Source organism: Myxine glutinosa, chromosome 11 (assembly GCF_964187855.1).
Source record: "Myxine glutinosa chromosome 11, kmMyxGlut1.1, whole genome shotgun sequence".
Taxonomy (NCBI): domain Eukaryota; kingdom Metazoa; phylum Chordata; class Myxini; order Myxiniformes; family Myxinidae; genus Myxine; species Myxine glutinosa.
Genome location: NC_136271.1, coordinates 122,088,263 through 122,115,520, shown reverse-complemented (window position 1 = coordinate 122,115,520; position 27,258 = coordinate 122,088,263). Strand labels below are relative to the sequence as shown.

At 44.8% G+C, this 27,258-nt stretch overlaps 1 protein-coding gene across 1 annotated transcript in view; it reads left to right on the top strand.

Annotated features, from left to right (window-relative positions):
• The window catches only part of MIB1 (MIB E3 ubiquitin protein ligase 1), a 172,240-nt gene that overhangs the window by 18,007 nt on the left and 126,975 nt on the right, over positions 1-27,258 (top strand). Inside the window, exons 5-7 of the mRNA XM_068131137.2 lie at positions 12,921-12,987; positions 17,483-17,687; positions 26,594-26,783. Coding sequence (XP_067987238.2) covers positions 12,921-12,987; positions 17,483-17,687; positions 26,594-26,783 — 462 coding nt within the window. The remainder of the gene's footprint in view (positions 1-12,920; positions 12,988-17,482; positions 17,688-26,593; positions 26,784-27,258) is intronic.

Here is a 27,258-nt window from a genome sequence, read left to right as displayed (position 1 = left end):
GATGGAATGTTTTTGCAACGAGGAAAGACTTGACGTTGGTTGTAATGATGGATTCCATAACTTTGCTTATAATTCGGTCATCGCATCTCGATTCTCGAAGAAATTAACCTATAAAATGGGTCATGATGTTTGGATGTCTGTCCATCCATCCGTCTGGTCTTCCGTCCGTTAACCTTTTGCTATTATTGCTACTCCTACCTTATCACTTGGCGGATTGTTCTGAAACTTGACACATGAATACAACACAGTGGCCCGCACAATCGCTCATACTTGGAATTTTTTATTTCGGATCATGGGGGCTCCTAGAGAGGAGAGGGGGGGGGGGGGGTTACCCCATGAAACTTTGGATCCATACTCTTCCCATATTTACCAATCGATTGCTCTGAAACCCGATAGTCATTCTAATCGAGATTGTTCGATTTTGGATCGGGGGGTGGGGGGGGAGGGGGGCTCCCAAAGGGTTCCCCAAAAATCAGCAGAGGTCATAACTACAACCTCAAGAAATAACCGTCAGCCCACTCAGGGTATTTATTATATATTACGAGTATTTTTGTTTAGCTTTATTTCCTGCTTATTCCATTACAAATGCATAGCTTCAATTAAAAAAATTTTTTAAATCTTGTTTTAATCTTTATTCTCCATTATTGTTACTGTTTCGATGCATATATTTACAGTCACGTGGCAAAGTAAGTACACCCCATGTAAAGTTTTGACTTTTTCAACATATTTCAACATACAGCTATTTGATCTTCATTTCAACAATATTGATAGATAAAGGTGATATAATATAACAAATATCATGAAACATTTACATTTTGTTGTCCATTGTATAATTTAAATAAATATAAATGCAAATTTCGCATGTGGAAAAAGTAAGTACACCCCCACATTTATCACTACTTCAAATACCTAAAATTAGAATCAGGTGCACCAGCTCAGGTGCAAATGATTAGAACATTGTTGGATAGGATATTGGAGGAACCTGTCTTATTTACACCTCAGACATTTAGTTTGGTTTGCTCTTTGTTGTTGAAGTGTGTAGCGTCACCATGCCTAGATCAAAAGAGCTCTCTGAGGCCTTCAGAAAGAAGGTTATAGATGCCTACGAGTCTGGGAAAGGATATAAAAAGATCTCCAAACAATTTGAAATCAATCATTCGACTGTCCGAAAGATCATCTGCAAGTGGAAAAGATTCTAAACAACTGCCAACTTGTTCAGACCAGGCCGCCCCAGCAAGTTCAGCCCGAGAGCAGACCGCAAAATGCTGAAAGAAGTCTAAGAACCCCAGAATGTCATTACCGGACCTACAGGTAACTCTTGCCACTGTTGATGTCAAAGTGCACTAGTCTACCATTAGAAAGAGGCTGCACAAATTTGATCTACATGGGAGGTGTGCCAGGAGGAAACCTTTGCTGTCCAGAAAGAACATCAGGGCAAGACTAACGTTTGCCAATGAACACCTCGGCAAAAACCAGCACTTCTGGAACAATGTGCTCTGGACAGATGAGTCAAAGGTAGAGCTATTTGGCCACAGTACCAGAAGACATGTTTGGCGAAAACCAAAGACAGCATTTGACCTCAAGAACCTGATACCAACTGTAAAGCATGGTGGTGGAAATATTATGGTTTGGGGCAGCTTTGCTGCATCAGGGCCTGGGCAGCTCACCATCATAGAATCCACGATGAATTCGTCATTGTACCAGAGGGTCCTTGAGGATAATGTGAGGCCATCTGTCAGAAAGTTGAAGCTCAACCGAAGGTGGACCTTGCAACATGACAATGACCCTAAACATACCAGTAAATCCACCAAGGAATGGCTGAAAAGAAAGAAATGGAGGGTTCTGGAATGGCCAAGTCAAAGCCCGGATCTAAATCCCATCGAGATGTTGTGGGGCTTTTTTAAACGAGCTGTGCATGCAAGAAACCCCTCGAACATCGCACAGCTGAAAGAATTCTGCATGGAGGAGTGGGCAAAAATTTCTCCCAGTCGATGTCAGAGACTGGTAGACAGTTATAAGAAACGCCTACTTGAGGTTGTTTCTGCCAAAGGGGGCAATACCACCTATTAGAGCCAAGGGTGTACTTACTTTTTCCACATGCGAAATTTGCATTTATGTTTATTTAAATTATACAATGGGCTACAAAATGTAAATGTTTCATGATAATTGTTATTTTATATCACCTTTATCTATCAATATCCCGGTCCGGTCGTGAGAGGACGCTGGCGTCACTTGCTCGCCGCTTCTCTGACTGGACCATTGTCCTTATCTTGCTTTTCTGGTGGTCGTGGCGGATTTTTGGCCATTGAGTCTGCCGTCTGCATGGTCCTGGCTCTGCTCTGCTGCTCCTGGCTTCACCTGCTCGGCTCCTTCGCTGTTTCCTCTGGCCCGCTCTCGTGGGTTGTGCCCATTGTTTGCAGCGGCGGTGATGGCGGTTTGCCGCCGTGATCTTGATTAGCGGCGGCGGTCGTTTGCCGCTGCATTTGCCACTTTGCCTCCTCAACCTTGGCCTCGTGCTCGTCTCTTCGCTCCTGTCTGCCCTCTGCATGGTCCCGGCTCTGCTCCTGGCTTCACCTGCTCGGCTCCTTCGCTGTTTCCTCGGGCCCACTCCCGTGGGTTGTGACGATTGTTTCGCCTCCTCAACCTTGGCCTCGTGCTCGTCCCTTCGCTCCTGCTGGCATGGCTCTGCGGTACTCTGCCGCAAGGCTTCTCCTGCTTAATACCCGCTCCACCCCATCATGCATCTCTGCAATCAAATCAAATGGACTCCTGCGTCGACCCAGGTACATTCACCGTGGCTCCGGTCGTAAGTTTGTTTATTTACAATCAGGTCACTCTATCCCCGTCCTCTGATCGGCTCAGCGCACTCCCACTCATCGTCCCAACGCACCTAGTCACAACAACGCACACAATCGCACCTCCTGTCTGCGAACCCTGGCCAAATCACCTGAATTCATACCCGCCGTACAAAACAACATCAAGCTCACCCTGTTCAATACCCGGTCCCTCAACAACAAATGCCTCATCCTGAACGACTACATCCTGGAAAATAAACTGGACTTTCTCTTGGAAAAAAAACCTGGCAACAACCTCTGGACTACTTCGCACTCAACCTCACCACACCCAATGGATATTCTTACATCAATAAACCACGCTCGGAGGGCCGAGGTGGTGGAATTGTCGTTATTCACCGACAAGACATCAGGACCAGCCTCATCTCCATCGCATCTGCTCCATAATTTGAAGACCTGGCTTTTAAACTCTCCGGTCACACACAGTCAGTCATGGCTGTTGTCTACCGCCCTCCCAAACCACACCCATCATTCCTGTCTGACTTCTCCTACTTTCTGACCCAGCTATGTTCCCTCTCCCCCTCAATCCTCCTCCTTGGTGATTTCAATATCCACATGGACTCCACTGACTCCACGATAACCACTGACTTCACTGATTTACTCACCTGCTTTAACCTCACTCAACATGTCAACTTTCCTACCCATAACCGTGGTCACATTTTGGACCTTGTCTGCTCTACTGGATTAATTTTGCACCATCTCTCTGGCTCCGACCTCACTCTCTCTGACCACCTAGCCATCACTCTGACCATCAACATCCCCACCCCAGCACCAAGGCATTATCGCACTATCAACTTCCGTAAGCTAAACGCTCTTTCACCTACCTCATTCTCATCCACCCTCTCTGAAAAAATGTCCACTTCTCCCTTCGTTGACCTCCACACCCCTTCTGACCTCACTGACTACTACAACCACACTCTCTCCTCCTGCCTTGACCAACTTGCGCCGATAAAAACCAAAACAGTTTCTTTCACCCATTCTTCTCCCTGGTTTACCCCTGAACTCCGCCTGATGAAAACTCGTGCTCGCCAACTTGAAAGACTCCGCAATAAAACAGGTCTCACAGTTCACTCCCAGGCCTACAAGGACCACCTACAACACTATAAAGATGCCCTCTCCTGCGCCCGCTCCGCCTACTACTCTCAAATTATCCACTCTGGCTCCGGAAACCCAAAAGCACTCTTCTCCACAATAAACAAACTCCTCAGCCCCCTGAACACCACCACCCAGTCATTCACAATAGACAACTGCATCTCCTTCCTTTCATTCTTCCAACGCAAAATTGAAAACATCTACAACAGCTTGACCACCGCCGCACCCGCTCCCCCTCAAACCACCTGCCCCCCCTTATCCTGCCATCCCCTGTCTCAATTCTCCCCAGTCTCCCCTACTGACCTCTCTGAACTCCTCATGGGAATGAAAACTGCCACCTGCACTCTTGACCCCATCCCCTCCAGCTTTGTCAAGGCCTCCCTTCCTGCTCTCTCTCCACTTATCATTGCAACAATAAACTCCTCCCTGTCTACAGGCATCGTCCCACCATCCCTCAAAATTGCTGCTGTTACCCCCATTCTGAAAAAACCTGGACTAAACCCTGACACCCTAAACAACTTCAGACCCATCTCCAACCTACCCTTTCTGTCAAAGGTTTTGGAACGCGCTGTAGCCACTCAACTCAAACATCACCTCTCTGCCAATAACCTGTATGAAACATTCCAATCCGGAATTCCGCTCCAACCACAGTACTGAAACTGCTCTCCTCAAAATCACCAACGACCTTCTCCTCTCCTCTGACGCTGGCAACCTCAACATTCTCATCCTCCTCGACCTCAGCGCCGCCTTTGACACCATCGATCACACCATCCTCCTCACCCGACTTGAAACCACCTTTAACATTACCGGCACTGCCCTCTCTTGGATTAAATCATACCTCTCTGACAGATGCCAGTTCATCTCCATCAATAACTGCAAATCCCCCACTACTCCCCTCCCCCAAGGTGTCCCCCAAGGTTCAGTTCTTGGCCCCCTCCTCTTCATCCTTTACCTGTCCCCCCTCGGTCACTTAATCCGCCGTCATGGTCTCCAATTCCACTGCTTCGCCGATGACATCCAGCTTTTCATCTCCACCAAGTCCATCTCCACCGCCACCCACTCTATCCTGACAAACTGCATCACTGAAATAAAATCCTGGCTTCAAATCAACTTCCTCAAACTTAACTGTGATAAATCTGAAATAATCATCATTGGCCCAAAAACGCTCATAAAATCCACCCATAACTTTGCCCTCAACATCGATGGTATCCCAGTATCCACCTCCCCTCACATCCGGAATCTTGGCATCATCTTTGACCAAACCCTCTCCTTCGACAAATACACTAAACAGATCACAAAGACAGCCTTCTTTCACCTGAAAAACATCGCCCGTCTCCGTCCATCCCTCTCCTCCGTGGCTGCAGAAACCCTCATCCACGCCTTCATCACTTCCCGTCTGGACTACTGCAAAAGCCTCCTTTATGGTTCACCCTCAACAATCACCAATAAACTCCAATACATTCAGAACTCCGCTGCCCGTCCACTCACCCATTCCCGGACCCGTGACCACATCACCCCCGTCCTTTACAAGCTTCACTGGCTCCCCATCTCCCAGAGAATCCAGTACAAAATCCTCCTCTTGACCTACAAAGCCCTCCATAACCTGGCCCCATCCTACCTGGCTGACCTCCTCTCCAGACACACTCCCACCCGCAACCTCCGCACTGCTGGTACCAACCTCCTGACCCCCCCCCCCCCATCCAGACCAAATTTAGATCCTGGGGGGACAGGGCCTTCTCCATCGCTGCTCCCACCCTCTGGAACTCACTACCTCACACCATCAGAGACTCCTCCTCACTCACCACATTCAAAACATCACTCAAGACCCACCTGTTCAACACTGCATTCAACATTTAACCCACAGCATCTAACCCCTGACTATCTCCTCTCCTTCTCCCTCCTTTGTGCTTTGAATATTTCCCTATTGATTCTTCTTTTTTTGCAATTGTTTTTATGTTTTGCTATGCATTATGTTTTGCACTCTGTCAAAGCGTCTTTGGGCTACCTGAAAAGCGCTATATAAAATAAATGCATTATTATTATTATTATTATAATATTGTTACGGACGCGGTTAAAGGATGTTATTTTACCGAGCGGTGGTATTACCGCGACCGAACAGTTATTCCCCGACTAGAACCCGATTCCACCCAAACGTTGGCCGTATCGCACCGCAGCTGCTCAATATGGAAAACTCTAAAGCGACCGAATACAAAGAGGAAGAAGACGTACAGAAGAGTAATTGGATTTATTATTTACACATATAAGCAGGAAGAAAGCAGTCACGTTTATTTACAGAAGATATTAGATACACAGTGCAACGCTAGCTTACCTACAGTCTTAATTAACCCAGGGACAGAACAAACAAGGACAGACTCACGCGGGGAATGATGATAGGACTGGCGGGAGATGGATGGCTGGCGGGATAGGGAGGTCCAACTGGTCCTGCAACCGATCGACTCGTTGGGCAGCCGCCGCTCCTTCGCGGCCCTGCTCCAAACTGCCGTCCAGGCCTCACGCTGCTGTGGCTGCAGTTTCGGTGGCTCCAGCTGCAGTAAATGCAGTTTCGGTGGCTCGAGCTGCAGTAAATGCAGTTTCGGTGGCTCGAGCTGCAGTAAATGCAGTTTCGGTGGCTCGAGCTGCAGCTCAACTCTGGACTTCTCTCGGACTCAACTCAAAGCGCCTCTCTTGGACTCAACCGCTTGGACTCCCTCTCGTCTCTCTGTAAAGGCTCATCTCTTTTGGGAAACGCCCTGCCGTGGGTTATATAGGCCCCGCCCCTCAACCTTCGCGAACCTCCTCGATGTTTCTCTCCACACCCTCTCCAAGTCCAACCCCTTGTTCGTGGTTGGTTGAGTGGGGCTGACTCACTCCTCCCCTCTATGACGAGGTGGGGACCCGCCTTTCTTCCCCAACCCTGCCTCGTGGCCAATGGCGGCAATTGTTGGTTGGCAATGCGAATGGCAATTGACGAAAAGGGGGAATGGAAGTTTTGGGAGTGGGAATGAAGGGAATCTATTTCTTTCACTGGTGCAATGGAGTATTTCAATTAATGGGAGACACAGCCTTACCCTAAAACACATAATAAGATATAACTACTGAACAGCGGGTATTCTATGATTGGCTGTGGTGTGGATGCTTTATGGACTAATTATGGGACGCCCTTTGACCTTTACACAGCTCCGGAGGCAGGAGGCGCAGAATAAACAATATTCATCACCAATTTACCACAATACAACACAATCAAAAAAATACAGTCCTCATATCCGCAACAATATTGTTGAAATGAAGATCAAATAGCTGTATGTTGAAATATGTTGAAAGAGTCAAAACTTTACATGGGGTGTACTTACTTTTTCACGTGACTGTATTATATATTTTTTTCATTTCATTTATTATTTTCCAGGTACATCCAGACATACATTGCACCCCTGCAGGACTACTAAAAAGTGAACCGAATCACTGTCGATTCGCTCTCCTGGCACTATTTTCACTTTATATTGTTATTTATTTCTTCAACCTGAACTGGCACATCTTATTAAAAATTTATTTGTTATTGCATGAGACAATTACAATTCTTCTGGAACCCATTTCCTTAAAAGTGTATTTATAAAGTTGGAGGTGACACGATTATTGCAAAACAGTATGTTATAGTTTAACGTAAAGTGTATTTTGCTTTTCTAATGTTTCTGGTCTCAGTGGCTTTGGCTTATAGGAGACGATCACGGACATTGACCATGCCTCTGGAGTATATCGGATTCTAATGTGTGTATTCACTAATCAGACTCTGTGTGTATTCATTATTTGGACCATTAAGTTGCACTACCGTGACGACGGTGTATTCTGTCCAACACTACTTTAGAAATTTGGCCTATGTTGACCTTTTGGCCTATGGTGACCTCAAAAATAATTGGTAGTTGTATTCAGTGACCTGATATGTAAATGCTCTTCAAATTTCAAGTCAATCAGATGAAAATTGAGGATTTAAGAAATTTGACAAAGTTGTTGACCTTTGGCCTATGCTGAGTTGGGTCCTAATCGAAAAATGTTCCTACTGGGGTCCCCAACCTGTGTGCAAAGTTTCATAATTTCTCCACAAAGTGAAATATACTGCCATATTTTTCGACTTAGCCGCTGGGCTATTTTGCCTCCACACCCATTGATTGTTTGTCCGAGTCTTATATTTCGTCCTTCCACCCTATTGTTGGTGTTTCTCCCTCTCTCAACCCTATTGTTTGTGTTTCCCCCTCTCTCAACCCTATTGTTTGTGTTTCCCCCTCTCTCAATCCTATTGTTTGTGTTTCCCCCTCTCTCAACCCTGTTGTTGGTGTCCTCCCCCCCCCCCCCCACTTTCTCTCAACAATGTTTCCCCCCCCCCTTTTCTCAACCCTGTTGTTGGTGTTTCCTCCCCTCTCACATCCCTGTCGTCGGTGTCCCCCCCCCCCCTTTTCTCAGCCCTGCTGTTGTTCCCCCCCTTCTCTCAACCCTGTTGTTGGTGTTTCTCCCCTCTCTCAACCCTGTTGTTGGTGTTTCTCCCCTCTCTCAACCCTGTTGTTGGTGTTTCCCCCCTTCTCTCAACCTTGTTGTTGGTGTATCCCCATTCTCTCAACCTTGTTGTTGGTGTCGCCCCCTTCTCTCCACCTTGTTGTTGGTGTCTCCCCTCTCTCAACCTTGTTGTTGGTGTTCCCCCCTTCTCTCAACCTTGTTGTTGGTGTTTCCCCCCCTCTCTCAACCTTGTTGCTGGTGTCGCCCCCTTCTCTCAACCTTGTTGTTGGTGTTTTTCCCCTCTCTCAACCATGTTGGTGTTTCCCGCCTCTCTCAACCCTGTTGTTGGTGTCTCCCCCTTCTCTCAACCCTGTTGTTGGGTGTTTCCCCCCTCTCTCAACCTTGTTGGGTGTTTCCCCCCTCTCTCAACCTTGTTGGTGTTTCTCCCCTCTCTCAACCCTGTTGTTGGTGTTTCCCCCCTTCTCTCAACCCTGTTCTTGGTGTATCCCCATTCTCTGAACCTTGTTGTTGGTGTCACCCCCTTCTCTCAACCTTGTTGTTGGTGTCCCCCCCTCTCTCAAGCATGTTGTTGGTGTTTTCCACCTCTCAACCCTGTTGTTGGGTGTTTCCCCCCTCTCTCAAACATGTTGTTGGTGTTTCCCACCTCTCTCAACCCTGTTGTTGGGTGTTTCCCCCCTCTCTCAAACATGTTGTTGATGTTTCCCGCCTCTCTGAACCCTGTTGTTGGTGTTTCCCGCCTCTCTCAACCCTGTTGTTGGTGTTTCCCCCTTCTCTCAACCCTGTTGTTGGTGTTTCCCCCTTCTCTCAACCCTGTTGTTGGTGTTTCCCCCTTCTCTCAACCCTGTTGTTGGTGTTTCCCGCCTCTCTCAACCCTGTTGTTGGGTGTTTCTCCCCTCTCTCAAATATGTTGTTGATGTTTCCCACCTCTCTCAACCCTGTTGTTGGTGTTTCCCCCTTCTCTCAACCCTGTTGTTGGTGTTTCCCCCTTCTCTCAACCCTGTTGTTGGTGTTTCCCGCCTCTCTCAACCCTGTTGTTGGGTGTTTCCCCCCTCTCTCAAATATGTTGTTGATGTTTCCCGCCTCTCTCAACCCTGTTGTTGGTGTATCCCCATTCTCTCAACCTTGTTGTTGGTGTCACCCCCTTCTCTCAACCCTGTTGTTGGTGTATCCCCATTCTCTCAACCTTGTTGTTGGTGTCACCCCCTTCTCTCAACCTTGTTGTTGGTGTCCCCCCCTCTCTCAAGCATGTTGTTGGTGTTTTCCACCTCTCAACCCTGTTGTTGGGTGTTTCCCCCCTCTCTCAAACATGTTGATGTTTCCCGCCTCTCTCAACCCTGTTGTTGGTGTTTCCCCCCTCTCTCAAACATGTTGTTGATGTTTCCCGCCTCTCTCAACCCTGTTGTTGGTGTTTCCCCCCTCTCTCAAACATGTTGTTGGTGTTTCCCCCCTCTCTCAAACATGTTGTTGGTGTTTCCCCCCTCTCTCAAACATGTTGTTGATGTTTCCCGCCTCTCTCAACCCTGTTGTTGGTGTTTCCAGCCTCTCTCAAACATGTTGTTGATGTTTCCCCCCCCTCTCAAACATGTTGTTGGTGTTTTCCCCCTCTCTCAAACATGTTGTTGATGTTTCCCGCCTCTCTCAACCCTGTTGTTGGTGTTTCCCGCCTCTCTCAACCCTTTTGTTGGTGTTTCCCCCTTCTCTCAACCCTGTTGTTGGTGTTTCCCCCTTCTCTCAACCCTGTTGTTGGTGTTTCCCCCTTCTCTCAACCCTGTTTTTGGTGTTTCCCCCCTCTCTCAAACATGTTGTTGATGTTTCCCGCCTCTCTCAACCCTGTTGTTGGTGTTTCCCGCCTTTCTCAACCCTGTTGTTGGTGTTCCCCCCTTTCTCTCAACCCTGTTGTTGGTGTTTCCCCCTTCTCTCAACCCTGTTGTTGGTGTTCCCCCCTTCTCTCAACCCTTTTGTTGGTGTTTTCCCCTTCTCTCAACCCTGTTGTTGGTGTTCCCCCCTTCTCTCAACCCTTTTTTTTTGGTGTTTCCCCCTTCTCTCAACCCTTTTGTTGGTGTTTCCCCCTTCTCTCAACCCTTTTGTTGGTGTTTCCCCCTTCTCTCAACCCTTTTGTTGGTGTTTCCCATTCTCTCAACCCTGTTGTTGGTGTTCCCCCTTTCTCTCAACCCTTTTGTTGGTGTTTTCCCCTTCTCTCAACCCTTTTGTTGGTGTTTCCCCCTTTTCTCAACCCTGTTGTCGGTGTTTTCCCCTCTCTCTGTTGTTCCTCATGTTCTGTTATGTCCTACAGTCGTGGCCAAAGATATTGGCAGCCTTGCATTTTTTTCAAATAATGCACCATTTCTTCCAGAAAATTGTTGACATTAAAAAATATTTTGGTATCCACAAATGTATTTCTTTGGTTTGAAGTGGAACAAAACAAAAAAGCTGGAAAAAACCGACTAAATCTTAGCTTATTCCACACAGAAATCCTAAAATGGCCCAGACAATATTATTGGTACCTTTTAGAAGTTGTTGGAAATATTTCGATTTAAAGCAGGTGATTGTCCTTTACTTGGAATTGAACTCACCTGTGACGTTTTGTGATGTTTTGGGGTTGCTGTGCTGCCTCTGGCACTGGGTGCCTTGAAAGTGTGAATGGCATCATGAAATCAGGAGATTACCAAGGCATTTTGGAGCGCAATGCTCAACCCAGTGTTAGAAAGCTGGGTCTCCGTCGAAGGTCATGGGTCTTGCAGCAGGACAATGACTCCAAAGACACTTCAAAAAGCACCGAGGAATGGTTTATGACAAAATGCTAGACTGTTCTGATGTGGCCAGCAATGAGTCCAGATCTAAATCCCATTGAACACCCGTGGGGAGATCTGAAAACAGCAGTTGGGAGAAGGCACCCTTCAAATCTGGGAGAACTGGATCAGTTAGCACAAGAAGAGTGGGCCAAATTGCCAGTCGGGAGGTGTAGGAAGCTCATTCATGGTAATAGGAAGCGCTTGACTGCAGTTATTTTGTCCAAAGGCTGTGCTACCAAATATTAAGTCTTGGGTGTCAATAATTTTGTCAATGCCATTTCTCTTTACCAGCAACGGTACCCACCTTATGGGCGAGGCTTCAATTGGGAGGCCCAAATGAAAAGGCTAAATATCAGAAATTGAAGGCTTTTTTTCTTTTAAACGATTTATATAAACATCCGTTAACTCTCGATCGGTGCGGCCATTTGTGCGGCACCCGGGAAAATAACATCATGCGGGAGCAAGTATCAGCAGGATGTGGCAGTGTGGGAGTCCACGTTTCTGATCCTCCTTCATGCCGAAGTAGCCCACCACTTCTCCAAGCATTCCGCTCTTCAGATCCGCCATGACAGATTTAAGCTTGATACTGAAGATGCGTGCAGTTAGTACTCCCGATGTTGTATGTACTCCCGTGTCCTCTAACAACCCGTGTCCTTATGAAAGGTCATTGTCCGAGGTCACCGAGTTCGATCGGTGCAGCTGTGCAGCGATCGGTGCAGCCGTTTGTGTGGCACCCGGGAAAACAACATCGTCACAATGAACGTTATGCGAACGCGAATGTTAGCAACGGTACCCGCCCTACGGGCAGGGCTTCAATTGGGAAGCCCAAATGAAAAGTTAAATTTCAGAAATTGAAGGCTTTTTTTTATTTTAAACGATTAAGATAAACATCCGTTAAATCATATCACACGCAAATCATCAAAATCTAAACAGTATCTTACTATAATTCACCAAATGTCCCACAGTGATTGATACACTATGATCGTGATGATCGTGAATCGTGATCGATAATCGTGTTCACAATCGCTATGTCGTATGTACTCCCGATATGTGTTTCCTTCAGTTGAAATGGGTTAGAACTCTCTCAAGCATGGATTCAACCCGTGTCCTGATCGTGGCAGGTGCAGCTGTGCAGCGATCGGTGCAGCCGTTTGTGCGCGCACCCAGGAAAACAACATCGTCACAATGAGAACAATGAACGTTATGCGAACGCGAATGTTATGCGTGAGTCCAAACCTGCGAATGCTGGAGACTAAAGCTGAAATTGGGAAAACTAAATAGCCTATTTTACTCCTGGAGATCCCAGGATTATCCACCCAAAATATATTTGCGATCGGTTCAGCAGTTTGTACGGTACCTTCGAACAAACAGACAGACGGACGGACGGACAGACATTTGGTGAATTATAGTGAGATTTTCTGATTTAAAAGGATATATTAAGTTCCGAATCAAAAACAAAGGTTGTGTAATATTAACAGTGAAATAAGGAATTGTGGATTGTCAATTTCAACTTATTTTTCGAGAAAATTGTGAGTCATTTGAAAAAAGTGCAAGGGTGCAATAATTTTGGCCACTACTGTATCTGTTCAGTGTTCTTTCACGAGCCTTGACTTTGTATAAAAAAAATTGAAATAATAATAAAATTAATGTTAACCCCTCCTGCCCCCCTTCCCATCCACAGTCAGACCTGAAATGTATCCAGGATGCCAAAGGAGGCTCTTTTTATCGGGACCATTGTCCAGTTTTGGGTAAGTCCTTCGATTCAGCGTCCCAGCACATTTTAACCGATCTTGTAAACACAGCTTAATGTTTTGGTTTTCTTTTATTTGTACATCTTCTCTTCAATTATTGTAGTTATTTTCACCTTAATTTCGATGTAAACTATCGTAGTATTGCATAAATAAACGATAGTATTTATGTGCGAGATTCTTATTCTTGCATATGACACATTACAGATCACACATCTAAGTCAGCACCATCTGTTGTTAGGTGGATTACCTTAAATCCTCCATCAAATTTCCGTCAGTGATGCTCATTCACAATGTGATTTCCCTGTCTGATCTCCTTCTCCTCTAACTTCGTGTTAATTTCTTTTCTCTGCTGCCCAACTCACATCACCTCAGTCTTCTCCATACTCTTCTTCAGCCCATGCCTTCCAAACGCCTCCTTCCACTCCCACCTACTCTCCATTACAACAGCCAGATTGTCCGCATACAACATCCTCCCCATACTACGCCTCATGTTCACCTTCCTGCTTACCAGCTCCATTATCGAGCACTTCCAAACCTCAAACCAATGTTCACACTGAACTCCTCAGGTATCCTAGGACCAACCAAAACTCTTCCCTTCTTTCCCTTGTACATCCCTTCCAACAGCTTAATTTCTGCTTCCAGCACTCCCATCCATCTAAGTGTCGCCATCACCATCTCTCTCGGGACAGTGTCATAATGTCCTAGGCCTTCTCCTGGTCCACAAATCCCAATGCCATTTCACCTTGCACCTCCAACCTCTTCTCCACCAGCTATCTCAGCACGAACATCCCATCCGTCATTCTCCTACCCTTTCGAAACCACTGCTGCTCTTCTCCGATCTCCACACTCTTCCTTATCCTTCCGTCCAAAATCCTTTTGCAGCACCTTCATGGCATGACTTCTGAGCGCAACGCCCTTGTACTTCCCAAGGTCTTGAAAATCGCCCTTCCCCTTCCATATTGGCACAATTAACCCTGTCCCACAATCCTCTGGCATTGAACCCTCTCTCATACATACATTTAACAGCCTCTTCATCGAATGAATTACTTCAATTAACTTCTCCAATCAACTAACTTGAATTAATTAATTAACTTTAATTTAAATGGTATTAACTTCTCCCACAAGGAATTGGAAGGGAGGAGGTGAGGGGGTGTGAGGAAAGGGGGAGAGGATGTGATTGGGGGAGGGGAGGAAGGCCAAATTTACCCGTGTGAAGAGTGCTTTAACCTAAGTGTTGCCCAGGTAGAAAAGGAAATCTACCCATACAAAGAGTGCTTTAACCTAAGTATTGCCCAGGTAGAAAAGGAAATTTACCCATGCGAAGAGTGTTTTAACCTAAGCATTATCCAGGTAGAAAAAGGGAGTAGGGGAGGAGGGGAGAGGAGGGAAGGAAGGGGGAGAGGATTGGATGGGGGAGGGGAGGAAGGACAAATTTACCCATGTGAAGAGTACTTTTAACTTAAGCGTTGCCCAGGTAGAAAAGGGATTTTTTGTATCCTCTGCCACCACCACCAGGTGGCGCTACACGGTACACATTTACTTCGAGAATTTATGCTTCTGCTGGCCCCTCACGCCCTTGTGTGAGGCTGTGGCCACATAGCCTATGTTACCACCACAACAAAGTTGTATTTGTACCCCGAGTTTGGTGTTTGTAACTTTAAAAAGATGTGGCTGTGAATAGACCAGAGTGAGAGAGAGAGAGTGTGTGAGCGAGAGATTGAGATAGAGAGATTGGGAGATTGTATATACGAGCGGATTGTTTATACGTATAGCTAGAAGATAGATGGTATAATATAGATATCAGTTCTGTAATGAAACAAAATTGTTGATTGCACAGTTCATTGATTTGTCAACTTGCACTAACCCTACTTTCACAGTGTTTAAATTAGGAGTCCTTTAAATTCAAGACTTTTATGTAGACTTACAAAAATGTTTGTAAAATTTCAAATTCTGCCTCATAATGAAAACAAATGTATCTTTTTTCCAAAAAGTGGAACACCATGGACACCAAGACTAATAATCTATCTATAATTCCAGTAATCTCTGTGTGTATGTTTGTATGTTTGTCTGTGACCGCTGTTTCTCGACAACTACCGGTCCGATATACTTGAAACTTGCCAGGTATATTGCTGGGGACCCGAGGATGTGCCTTTTCAAGGTTTGAAATTAATCGGAGAAGTAGTTACGGAACTATGTCCAAAAAACGATTCAACCAATCGGAGAGCAGCGAGCTATCACGTGTGCCGAACGTGGCGAACAGACTCTGCCTCGGACGGCACATTTGAGAGCGTATTCATTTATTTCACGTTGGCAAACTATGTTGCCGCTATGTTGGCGTTAAACGATGTTTTAAAACTAATTAAAACTAATTTGCGATTCTTTCGCTTTCCTGCGCGTTTGTGCATGCTATGGCGATTTCTTTACCAAACTCCGCAAGCCGTTCGCTTTGGACCAAACCATTTCATGTAAATAGAGGGGGGGGGGGGGATTGTCACCGTACTCGCAAGCCGTTCGCTTTGGACCAAACCATTTCATGTAAATAGAGGGGGGGGGATATAATTTTAGATATAGATATAGTACGGGCATGCCCTAGTAATTAGAAATAAAATAAGGGAAAAAAAAATCAAAGTGGGAAATTGAAAAATATTGTTGCGGATCTCCCGAAGCCCGTTCCCATTACAAAGGGGGGGGAATAAACCCCTTTTTCCCCCCTGGGTCTTCGGGTCCGCGAGGCTGAATCGCCACTTCCGGGCAAACGTGAAAAAGGGTATCGGGACAAATTCGCACGTACCTTTAACCCACGCTGCCACGAAAGCGGGGATCGAGCCTCGCACAAGCCACGCTTAATCGAGTACGCCCGAGCGGTATGCATATCACGTGACTCGTGCTGTTACTTTTCTTGGAACCCGATTCGAGCGGTTTTATTCGTACCATGCGAAGCCAATGGATGGAAGGGACAGGACGGTCAAATCAGAGGAAGAACATGATTTATTATTATTTACAATGATAATGATGAAGGAAAGGGGGACACAGAGCAGAGCTTAATCAATCTTACTTATTTTCCCAGACGAAGGGCCCACTCACGCCACGGGGAGATGGAGGAAGAGAAGTTCGCGCCCAATCGCGCTTTGCCGTCGGTCGCCCCGGGGCAGCTCGCCTGGCGTGGCTCTCCGATGTTCACGGCACGTACACAAGCGAAGGCAGGCAGGAGGAAATCGCGCGTCTGTGGCCCGGCGCGGATCGTCCTCTCGAGCGCGCGATTAATACAGCGCAGAGCGCAGGGCACGGGGAAAGTTCGTGTACAATAGGCAATTCAATTCGCTCATTCGGCAGCTCCACTCGCGTTCTCAAGCTCAACCCAACTCACTCTCACGGGGAACTGTAAATCGTCTCACAGGGAACTGTAACTTGCACACGACCCTGACCGAGAACTTCTCTTACTCAACTCAACTGCCAACTCAACTCCTTCTTAATTCACCGGGAACTGTTCTCTCGACCCGAACTTCTCTCAACTCATCTCTTCTCAACTCGCGCGCAACTCATCTGCTCTCGGAACTGAGGTGGGGGGCTCGGAGCACGGTTATATGGCTCCGCCCCAGCCCGACTCGAATGTTCCAAACCCCGCCTCTGGTCGTCGTGGTTAGCCACTCCCCTCGAGCCCTGATTGGCGGCTCGTGCTTACCGACCACTCCTCCTGCCGCGCCTCCCTTCGGCCTCGGTAGACTTGTTCAGGCCTGCCGCGTGGCATTTCAGCGCCAAACCAAAAGCACCAAAGCAAAGCACCAAAAGAACACCTAAGCTCACTGGCCTACTCAACGCAAAATTAAACACAGGAAAGGACTACGCTTATATTTACTAAGAAATAACTGGACTACGCTTACAGCTTCATGTTGTGGTGCATCTACCTACGAGGGGGAATTAACCTCTATTCCAAAAACCACAGCAATATTTAAGCAATTGAACATCGAAAAATTTAGACTATTTGATATTAATATATGTAATTGAAAATTGCAGGACAATAAATATGGAAACATTTGAGTGAAAAAATAAAATTGAATGCATAATTAAATAATTATAAAGGTCTAAGACTCTAAGGGGTCTCAGCAGCCTGAAATAACTTTAAAAAAAAATTGAATGAAAAGGAAATAATTTTAAATTGGGTTAAAATTAAATCATAAAAAATTGATAATTTTAATAACAAATAATCTAAAAATAAATAATTGAAAAATTATTCTTGAAAAAGCGGGACACCACGGATACCAAGACTAAACACTTAATGCCTCCCTCCAGGAACCATAATACGGGTTTGACCCACAAGATAGGATAAAGGTGTTGTTTGAGTGGATGTGGTCATCCCCTTAATGTTTTTAAAATCCAATGGAATTCCTCTCACAAATTGGATTAGCAGTCCAAGATGAGAACCCATGAGGATGATGTAGATGTAACGTTAAAACGGCTCTTTTTTGTCCTTCCTTTCTGCTGTGTGTTGTAGGTGAGCAGAATGGAAGCAGGAGCCCTAGTGGGCTACAGGTGGATGACTCGGTAAATATTGACCTGGAGCTGGAGATTGTCCAGTCGCTGCAACACGGCCACGGTGGCTGGACAGATGGCATGTTTGAAACTCTCGCCACCACGGGCACCGTATGTGGTATTGATGAGGACCATGACATCGTTGTGCGCTATCCCAGCGGCAATCGGTTTGTGCTGGTTGGAGCTCATTTGGCTTTGAGGGTTGCATAGGGCAAACTGTGCATTCATACTGAACCTTGCAGTCACATTGTCATGATTGTGTTAAGAATTCTAAGTTTCTGGTGCGGTCTTTTCCCTCTGCCACCGAAGGTGGACAGAAGGTTATGTTTTCACCTCTGTCTGTTTGTCTGTCTGTCTGTGACCAGGACATGTTATAAAGTTATGGACGGGTTATAACAAAACTTTGACTAGAATGGCACTCAGTAGAGAACATACCTCCACCTGGTTGGCCATATCACTTAAATGGTGAAGAATCACTTAAAAATTATACTAGCTGGATCCGGATCTGGATCTTCAGCAAAATTGAATCGATTCTTCCTTGTCACACACACAACCTGTCCAACAAGTTTCTTCCGAATCCATCCATAACTTTTTGAGCTATCCTGCTATGTATTGTTAATGGCCCTATCTTCCAAACCCTGGTGTTGGGCTAGCGGCTCGGGTGCCGGCTTAGGATCCTCGGATCCTGGGTTCGAATCTCGGTCGATCACTGAATTAACGCCAGGGGGGTTGACTCAGCCTGTCATCCTTCCGAGGTCGGCTAATTGAGTACCAGTTCACTGGTAATTCCCTGTTTGTCGTTAAAGGCGGCAAAAAGGGTTGGCGTCAGGAAGGGCATCCGGCCGTAAAACATTGCTTCAAAAAGGGGACCGAAAAACAACAACAACCACGGTCCCCGAAAAAGGCCAACCCCCGCTTGCGGGGAAAAATGGCCTCTAAAGGTGGTTTTTTTCCAATGGTGAAGAATCACTTGAAAAATTAAATAATTCTCATATCCGAATCCATATTCAGATCTTCACTAAAATCTAATCATTTTGGCCTTGTCACATACTCTACATCTCTGCCAAATTTTGTCTGAATCCGTCCACAACGTTTTGAGATATTGTGTTCACAAACGGACAGACAGACAAACGGAAAATCAGTTGGAGACCAAGGACCTGCCGGAATGTACTTTTTTTTTATCGGCCATTTTGGAACAAAATGGCGGGAAATCTATACATGTATATACGCTAAGCAATAGTAGGTAACTGAATAAGTGTATGCATATCTCTTGTCCTTTCAGAGTTATAGTGGCTTTAATTATATTTTCAATGAAAACTGACCTGACCTGACCTGACCTTAGACCCCCAAAAAATAATTAAAACTAAGCATTTTTGACCATTTTATGCCATATGTTATTTTTCGGGAATTGAATAATGAACATTTTGGTGTTGGTTCTAAGGGAATCGTATAATGTTTGACAGAGTTATTAGTAAAAAACAAACAATTGTTGACCTTGAGTGACCTTGAAAGGTCACTCAAGGTCAAAGGTCCAGGGTGCCAAATGAAATGTCGTATGCGACTTCCTATATCTCAGTAACAGTAAGTGCATGCATATCTTTTGTACTTCTAGAGTTATAGTGGTTTGAAATATATTTTAAATGAAAACTCGACCCCTAGTCAGGTTCCTTATGTCCATAATCTGACGCTCGCTGGAATATTTTGGAGAGTTGCCAACCCTCACATTTTTGGAAAGTTCAAACAATGCCAAAACAGAAAATCCATGTTTCAGATTTTTAAAATGTACATAACATGGTCAAATAGGTCGTTTTGGGGCAAAAAGCCAATTTTTCGAATTTTAGCTCTGAAAATTCAAAATTACTCGCAAGGAAGTAACTGATGATGCATAACTGTTAACTAGAGGACTGTTCTTGATACAGATTATATATATCTGCACTTTGAGTAATGGTTGCCATGGAAACTGCTTTAAATTTGTTCAAATTAACGTTTTTAATGCATTGCTTTCAGTACTTGAATCAAGTAACGCATGATAGAATATAGTGATCAGTGACAGTCCGAATATGAATTGAGTGCAACTTGGCTTAAAGGTTGTCATGCCAAAAGCTATGTTTGGGATAAAACTCTTATTATATGTATTGAAATAATAGTAGTAACATGATTATTGCATGATGTCGAGAACGTTCCGATAAGCCGATAGGCCGGAGCAGTTGCATTATTCGTAAAACAAACAACACTCAATCATTGAACCAGACTGTTGTCCAATGCTGGTTTAGAGTTTCAACTGTCTACTCGATGCTACGTATTCTACTTTAGAAGAACGACTCTATTGTCATCGTTAAAACAGCTGCCAAGTAATTATGCTAATTTGCCAAAAGCAGGTATGGCATCACTGACTCCAATGTCACTCATCATTGCCATCTGCCTGCAACAGTCTCAGATTCTCATCTACCTCTCAACACTGACGGACAAACTACCCAAACTACTGTCTCAGATTCCCATGTACCTCTCAACCCTGACAGACAAACTACCCCAACTACTGTCTCAGATCCCCATCTACCTCAACACTAATGGACAAACGACCCCAACTTTCCCTCGTGGTCCCCCTGTGCTGTCTTTCCCTCGTGGTCCCCCTGTGCTGTCTTTCCCTCGTGGTCCCCCTGTGCTGTCTTTCCCTCGTGGTCCCCCTGTGCTGTCTTTCCCTCGCGGTTGTCAGCTCTTTCACGAGCCTCGATTCAGTATACAAAAAAAAAAAAAAAAAAAAAAAAATCGTCATCATCGCTATCGTGGTCCTGCCTTTCAATGTTTGAGTCCTCGTCATTCTCACACGAAGTGCTGCACATGTAAAGATCAGTGCATGTTAGGTTCTTGGCCCGGCAGGAACATCTCTGTGATGAACATTCAGTCTTGCACTGGCACCTTACCATCTCGATAATTGCCTTTGGTGCAGGGAGAATGTCTGTGGTAGTCGGTTTGAGTTGATCACACGTGTCCTTGTGGTATCCATTCTTCAATGGATCGAGAAATGTTTGCTGAGAAATGGCTGATTGACCCCACACATATGCCTGGATATGTACCCGCATGATATGCTGTCTCAGAGCACCTGCCTCCTAGACTTGAGGCCGTACATGATGGTTTGGCTTACAATTAATACTGATCTGTCCACAACTGATGTCCGTGCTTCTGATTGCATCGCTTCCACTGGACCAAGCATTATCCAACGTACCATTGCCCTAAGCTTGCTGGGAACGTCCTGTTCACTGCTAGAAACCAGTATATATTCATCCTGCTGATCTTTGCTTGAGAAATTCTCGATACTCTTGCGAACAAGCAAAGCTGCTTTGTATATGGCATCCATATGGTCCATGGTATCGTCATTTGTAATGCTAGCATTGACCATATCCTCCTCGCATGTCTCCAGTGAATAGAGAATAGCAGACTTCCGTCTGTTCTTTGGGAGCACTGACCTCAAATTTGGTAATGCCTGTAAGATTCTATCCTTCAGCCATTTCCTGCTGAATGTGGGCACGTGATGTACGAAGGCATCTATACCACCTAGAAGGTTAACATAAGTTGTCTCGATTTCCTCCATACATAGTTGAGTTTGCTGCTTGGTTAGGATGTCTACCAAGTTGATCAGTTCAATTAAACTCGCAACTTGTGTCATTGATGCTCTTTCCTTCCCGCCTTTGGCATCGTGATCTCGTAGGACATGGAAGACATTTTTCGTCCAGCAAGATCTGTGGTACATAACGTCTATTGCATGTGCATCACTTGGTGCTATAGCAGTGTTCAATCGAGTCATAAACACAGGGTTCTGAGCAACCTCAACAGCGTCTCTCAGAGATTTGCCCGCACTGTCACTCCAACACAACACAACAACATGCATTTTAAGGCCATGTTCCCTGCTAGAGCGGGGGTTAGCCTTGCGGTCCCCATGACAATCTTCTCCATTTTGCCCTATTTTCTGCATCTCTCCTTGTTAACCCCCTTGCCCGCATTTCTTCTTCCACCATCTTTAGCCAAGTCTTTCTCGGTCTTCCCCGTCCTCTACTTCCTTCTACATTAACTTCCATCACTCTTCTCAACCAGTCACTTTCATCCTTCCTCAATACATGACCAAACCATCTCAACCTGTTCCTCTTCACAGCATCAATCACAGGCAATATTCCCATCATCTTTCGCAATTCATCATTTGTCTTCCTCTCTCTCAACGATACTCCGCACATCCATCGAACCATTCGCATTTCCACCCTTTCCAGCCTTCGTTGCTGCTCTACGTTCATTACCCATGTCTCGCTCCCATAAATCATAACACTTCTCACACATGCAGCATACACCTTTCCCTTCAGCTTCAGCGACACTCTCCTCCTCATCAGCACGCCACTCAGTTCCCGAAACTTCTTCCATGCACATCTCACTCGAGCAACCGTTGCTGAGTCTGATCCACCTTCTCCATTCAGCATGTCTCCGAGGTAGCAAAATGATGCTCCGAACTGTCACTCCGAACAACGTAAATAGGTTTACCATCGTTCCTCTGGCAAAAGAAACACAAAGCCTTGTCATAGGGTTCTGTGGAAGACCGAGTGAATGGTGTGGAGGAGCTTGATGACTCCACACATACATCGGACCTTTTCCTCCTGCGACCTGGCCCTTTGTCGATATGCGATCCTGATGAAAGTGCCTGATCATAACGAACCCTGGCCCAATGAATTTGATCCTTGTTAGTTTAGTTAGAATAGCATTTTCGGTGCCAGACAGCATTCTTCATTTGCAACAGTTCAGCTGACGTCCCGTCTAGTCGTTTATGAATCTGTACATAATCAGCGTCCTGTAAAGTGGATCGCTCCTGTATTGTCTCTATCAAACGGCGGAATGACTCGACTTTTGGTTGCAACACCAAGGCTCCTTTCTGGGAAGAATCATCTTGGCACAGAACGCATTTTGACCAGTTCGTTGATTCTTTCACCTGGCAGGGATCCGCGCCACTCAGTGGTACCTCATCCATCCTGTCGTTGGTCCTGCAAATATAATAAAAATTCATTAGCTCAAAACAGAAAATCCATGTTTCAGATTTTTACCCCAAAAGCGTTTTTACCTCAAAACTACTGTTACCATGGCAACCAACAGTTAAAATGCAACATTTCATTATCTTATAAAATCCATTGTTAGCTATTTAAGTGTAATCCATCATCAGTTGGTTATCTTGTATTGTTTAAGAATTCTTTAAATTTAAATTTAGAAAAAAGTGATTTTCACCCCAAATCTGCTGTTTCCATGGCACCCAACAGATTGAATAAATCTGAAACATCATTTTTTTATTTAAATAGATCCTAAACTTCTCAAAAATCTATAGGTTTGCTACTCTCCAAGAAATTCCGGCGAAATTACACAAGGAACCTGACTACCCCTTAATTTCACATTTTGGGTGACCTTGGGCCTAGAGAGTTAAAAATTGGGTACAGCCTATTCCAGGGCAAGGCAAATATCTGTGTAAAGTATGGCGATGCTATATGCAACGATGTAGACATAGTACTGCACACAGACAAACAAACAGACAGACAAACCAACCAACCAACCAACCAACATACTTGCCAGAATCTATTCCAGCAAGTAACTAGAAATCGGTCAGAGACCGAGGACTTGCCGGAATTATAAATATGGCGGCCGAACCACGTGACCGATGACGTCATCATTATTTGTTTTCTAAACTAATTTATTCCTAGATTATGCTCAAGAAATTTCATCTTGATCGGATGAAGTTTTGTACTTGTCCAATTTTGACGTCATAATGGAGGCACCTATGACATCGTCATTAACATATTTTATTCCCCATGGAGAGTTCTTTGCAATGAGCCATGTCTCAATTTTTTCTATTCAGCACTTTCAGGGATATAGAGGTGCATATTTTTTCGGTTTATCCAAGATCGCGGCCGAACCACGTGACCGATGACGTCATCATTATTTTTTTTATCCACCAGTTTATGCCGACATGGCACTCAAGAAATTTCATCTTGATTGGATGAAGTTTTGTACTTGTCGAATTATCGAATTATGATGTCGTAATGGAGGCCTTGGGCCTAGAGAGTTAAAAATTGGGCACAGTCTATTCCAGGGCAAGACACCGACAGCCACGTGAAAAAGTAAGTGCACCCCATGTAAAGTTTTGACTTTTTCAACATATTTCAACATACAGCTATTTGATCTTCATTTCAACAATATTGAGAGATAAAGGTGATATAATACAACAAATATCATGAAACATTTACATTTTGTAGTCCATTGTAAAATTTAAATAAACATAAATGCAAATTTCGCATGTGGAAAAAGTAAGTACACCCTTGGTTCTAACAGGTGATATTGCCCCCTTTGGCAGAAACAACCTCAAGTAGGCGTTTCTTATAACTGTCTACCAGTCTCTGACATCGACTGGGAGAAATTTTTGCCCACTCCTCCACACAGAGTTCTTTCAGCTGTGCGATGTTTGAGGGGTTTCTTGCATGCACAGCTCGTTTCAAATCCCCCCACAACATCTCGATGGGATTTAGATCCGGGCTTTTACTTGGCCATTCCAGAACCCTCCATTTCTTTCTTTTCAGCCATTCCTTGGTGGATTTACTGGTATGTTTAGGGTCATTGTCATGTTGCAAGGTCCACCTTCGGTTGAGCTTCAACTTTCTGACAGATGGCCTCACATTATCCTGAAGCACCCTCTGGTACAATGAAGAATTCATTGTGGATTCTATGATGGTGAGCTGCCCAGGCCCTGATGCAGCAAAGCTGCCCCAAACCATAATATTTCCACCACCATGCTTTACAGTTGGTATCAGGTTCTTGTGGTCAAATGCTGTCTTTGGTTTTTACCAAACATGTCTTCTGGTACTGTGGCCAAATAGCTCTACCTTTGACTCATCTGTCCAGAGCACATTGTTCCAGAAGTGCTGGTCTTTGCCGAGGTGTTCATTGGCAAACTTTAGTCTTGCCCTGATGTTCTTTCTGGACAGCAAAGGTTTCCTCCTGGCACACCTTCCATGTAGATTCAATTTGTGCAGCCTCTTTCTAATGGAAGACTCGTGCACTTTGACATCAACAGTGACAAGAGCTACCTGTAGGTCCCGTGATGACATTCTGGGGGTTCTTAGAGATTTATTTCAGCATCTTGCGGTCTGCTCTCGGGCTGAACTTGCTGGGGCGGGCTGGCCTGAACAAGTTGGTAGTTGTTTGGAATCTTCTCCACTTGTAGATGATCTTCCGGACAGTCGAATGATTGATTTCAAATTGTTTGGAGATCTTTTTAAATCTCTTCCCAGACTCGTCGGCATCGATAACCTTCTTTCTGAAGGCCTCAGAGAGCTCTTTTGATCTCGACATGGTGACACCACACACTTCAACAACAAAGAGCAAACCAAACGAAATGTCTGAGGTTTAAATAAGACAGGTTCCTCCAAGATCCTCTCTGATGATGTTCTAATCATTTGCACCTGAGCTCGTGCACCTGATTCTAATTTTAGGTATTTGAAGTAGTGATAAATGTAGGGGTGTACTTACTTTTTCCACATGCAAAATTTACATTTATGGTTATTTAAATTATACAATGGACTACAAAATGTAAATGTTTCATGATATTTGTTATATTATATCACCTTTATCTATCAATATTGTTGAAATGAAGATCAAACAGCTGTATGTTGAAATATGTTGAAAAAGTCAAAACTTTACATGGGGTGTACTTACTTTTTCACGTGACTGTATGTGTGTAAAGTATGGCGATGCTATGTGCAACGATGTAGATGTAGTACTGCGCACAACCAGACAAACAGACAAACAGAGACAGATGAAAAATCGGTCAGAGAACCGAGGACTTGCCGGAATATTCTTTTTTTTATTGGCCATTTTGGACAAATATGGCGGTCGAACCACGTGACCGATGGCGTCATCATGAACATATTTTATTCCCCATGGAGAGTTCTTTACAATGAGCCATGTCTCAATTTTTTCTATTCAGCACTTCCGGAGATATGGAGGTGCAAAATTTTTCGGTTTTTCCAAGATGGCGGCCGAACCACGTGACTGATGACGTCATCATTAACATATTTTATTCCCCATGGAGAGTTCTTTACAATGAGCCATGTCTCAATTTTTTCTATTTAGTGCTTTTGGAGATATGGAGGTGCAACAATTTTCGGTTTTTCCAAGATGGCGGCCGAACCACGTGACTGATGGCGTCATCATTAACATACTATATTCCCCATGGAGAGTTCTTTACAATGAGCCATGTCTCAATTTTTTCTGTTCAGCACTTTCGGAGATATAGAGGTGCAATTTTTTCCAAGATGGCGGCCGAACCACGTGACCAATGACGTCATCAATTGGGCACAGTCTATTCCAGGGCAAGACCAATATGTGTGCAAAGTTTGGCGGTTCTACATGCAACGGTGTAGACGCAGTGCTGCAAACAGACAGACAGACAAACAAACGAACAGATCAACATACTTGCCGGAAATTTTTCCGGCAAGTAACGAACAGATCAACATACTTGCCGGAATCTTTTCCGGCAAGTAACAAACAAATGAACAAATCAACATACTTGCCGGAATCTTTTCCGGCAAGTAACAAACAAATGAACAAATCAACATACTTGCCGGAATCTTTTCCGGCAAGTAACAAACAGACAAACGAACAGATCAACATGCTTGCCGGAATCTTTTCCGGCAAGTAACGAACAGATCAACATACTTGCCGGAATCTTTTCCGGCAAGTAACCAACCAACTAACATACTTGCCGGAATCTTTTCCGGCAAGTAACAAAAAAACAGGGGTGAAAATATAACCGCCATCCACCTTTGGTGGCGGAGGTAACAATGAGTTGGGTCGGTGACACGAACAAACAAATTCAATTTTGGTTAAGGTCCTAAGACAGATCTGGCCTTTCAGCGGGTGACTAAACGTAAACCGTTCAACCTGGTGAAGGTATGTGCCGTTCTAGTCTTATTCATACATAAAACATCTCTCACTTTGTTGTTTATTTGACTATTGCTTTATGGAGTGAGACGCATATGTGATGTTCTTTTTGTAGCTGGACGTTCAACCCTGCTGTGCTAACAAAGGTCAACTTCATTCGAGGCAACAACGATCCCAGTTTGGCGGAAGGTGATCCCATAGCACCACAGTTTCGGACCGGCGACCTTGTACAGGTCTGCAGTGACATGGAGAGGATCAAGCTGCTGCAACGCGGCCATGGAGAATGGGCTGAGGCCATGCTACCGGTACTTTCATATGTAGTTGCATTATTCTCATGTGCTGCCCTATTGATAGTCCTGGAACACTTTGTGATTGGGAGAAATGCCCAAATGTGCACCTGCTTTGCAAAACGGACCTGGATCATGAACACACTATACTTGGTCAAGGAACAAGTCGTAAGGGCACATTTCGTGGTAGGCCTTTTGATTGAATGGTATTGTTGATTTCAGGAGATGACAAAGTACAGTGTTTCAAAAGTCGAGGTTCAATTCCATTGCTCTATTTTGAAAAAAGTCTTCAAGATTAAAAATTCTCAATCACTTGGTATCAAGTAGAGAGTTGGGAGATTTTCTCCTGCAAATGGAATGTTGAAACAATGTAGCATTGTATTTGCAGCAAAACGATGTGGAGTTTCACTGGTCAAGCACCGATTGCATTGGTTCATAGTGGATTTCTTCTTCTTCTCCTCCTTTTCCTTTTATAAGGGGTGAGGTCCGATGG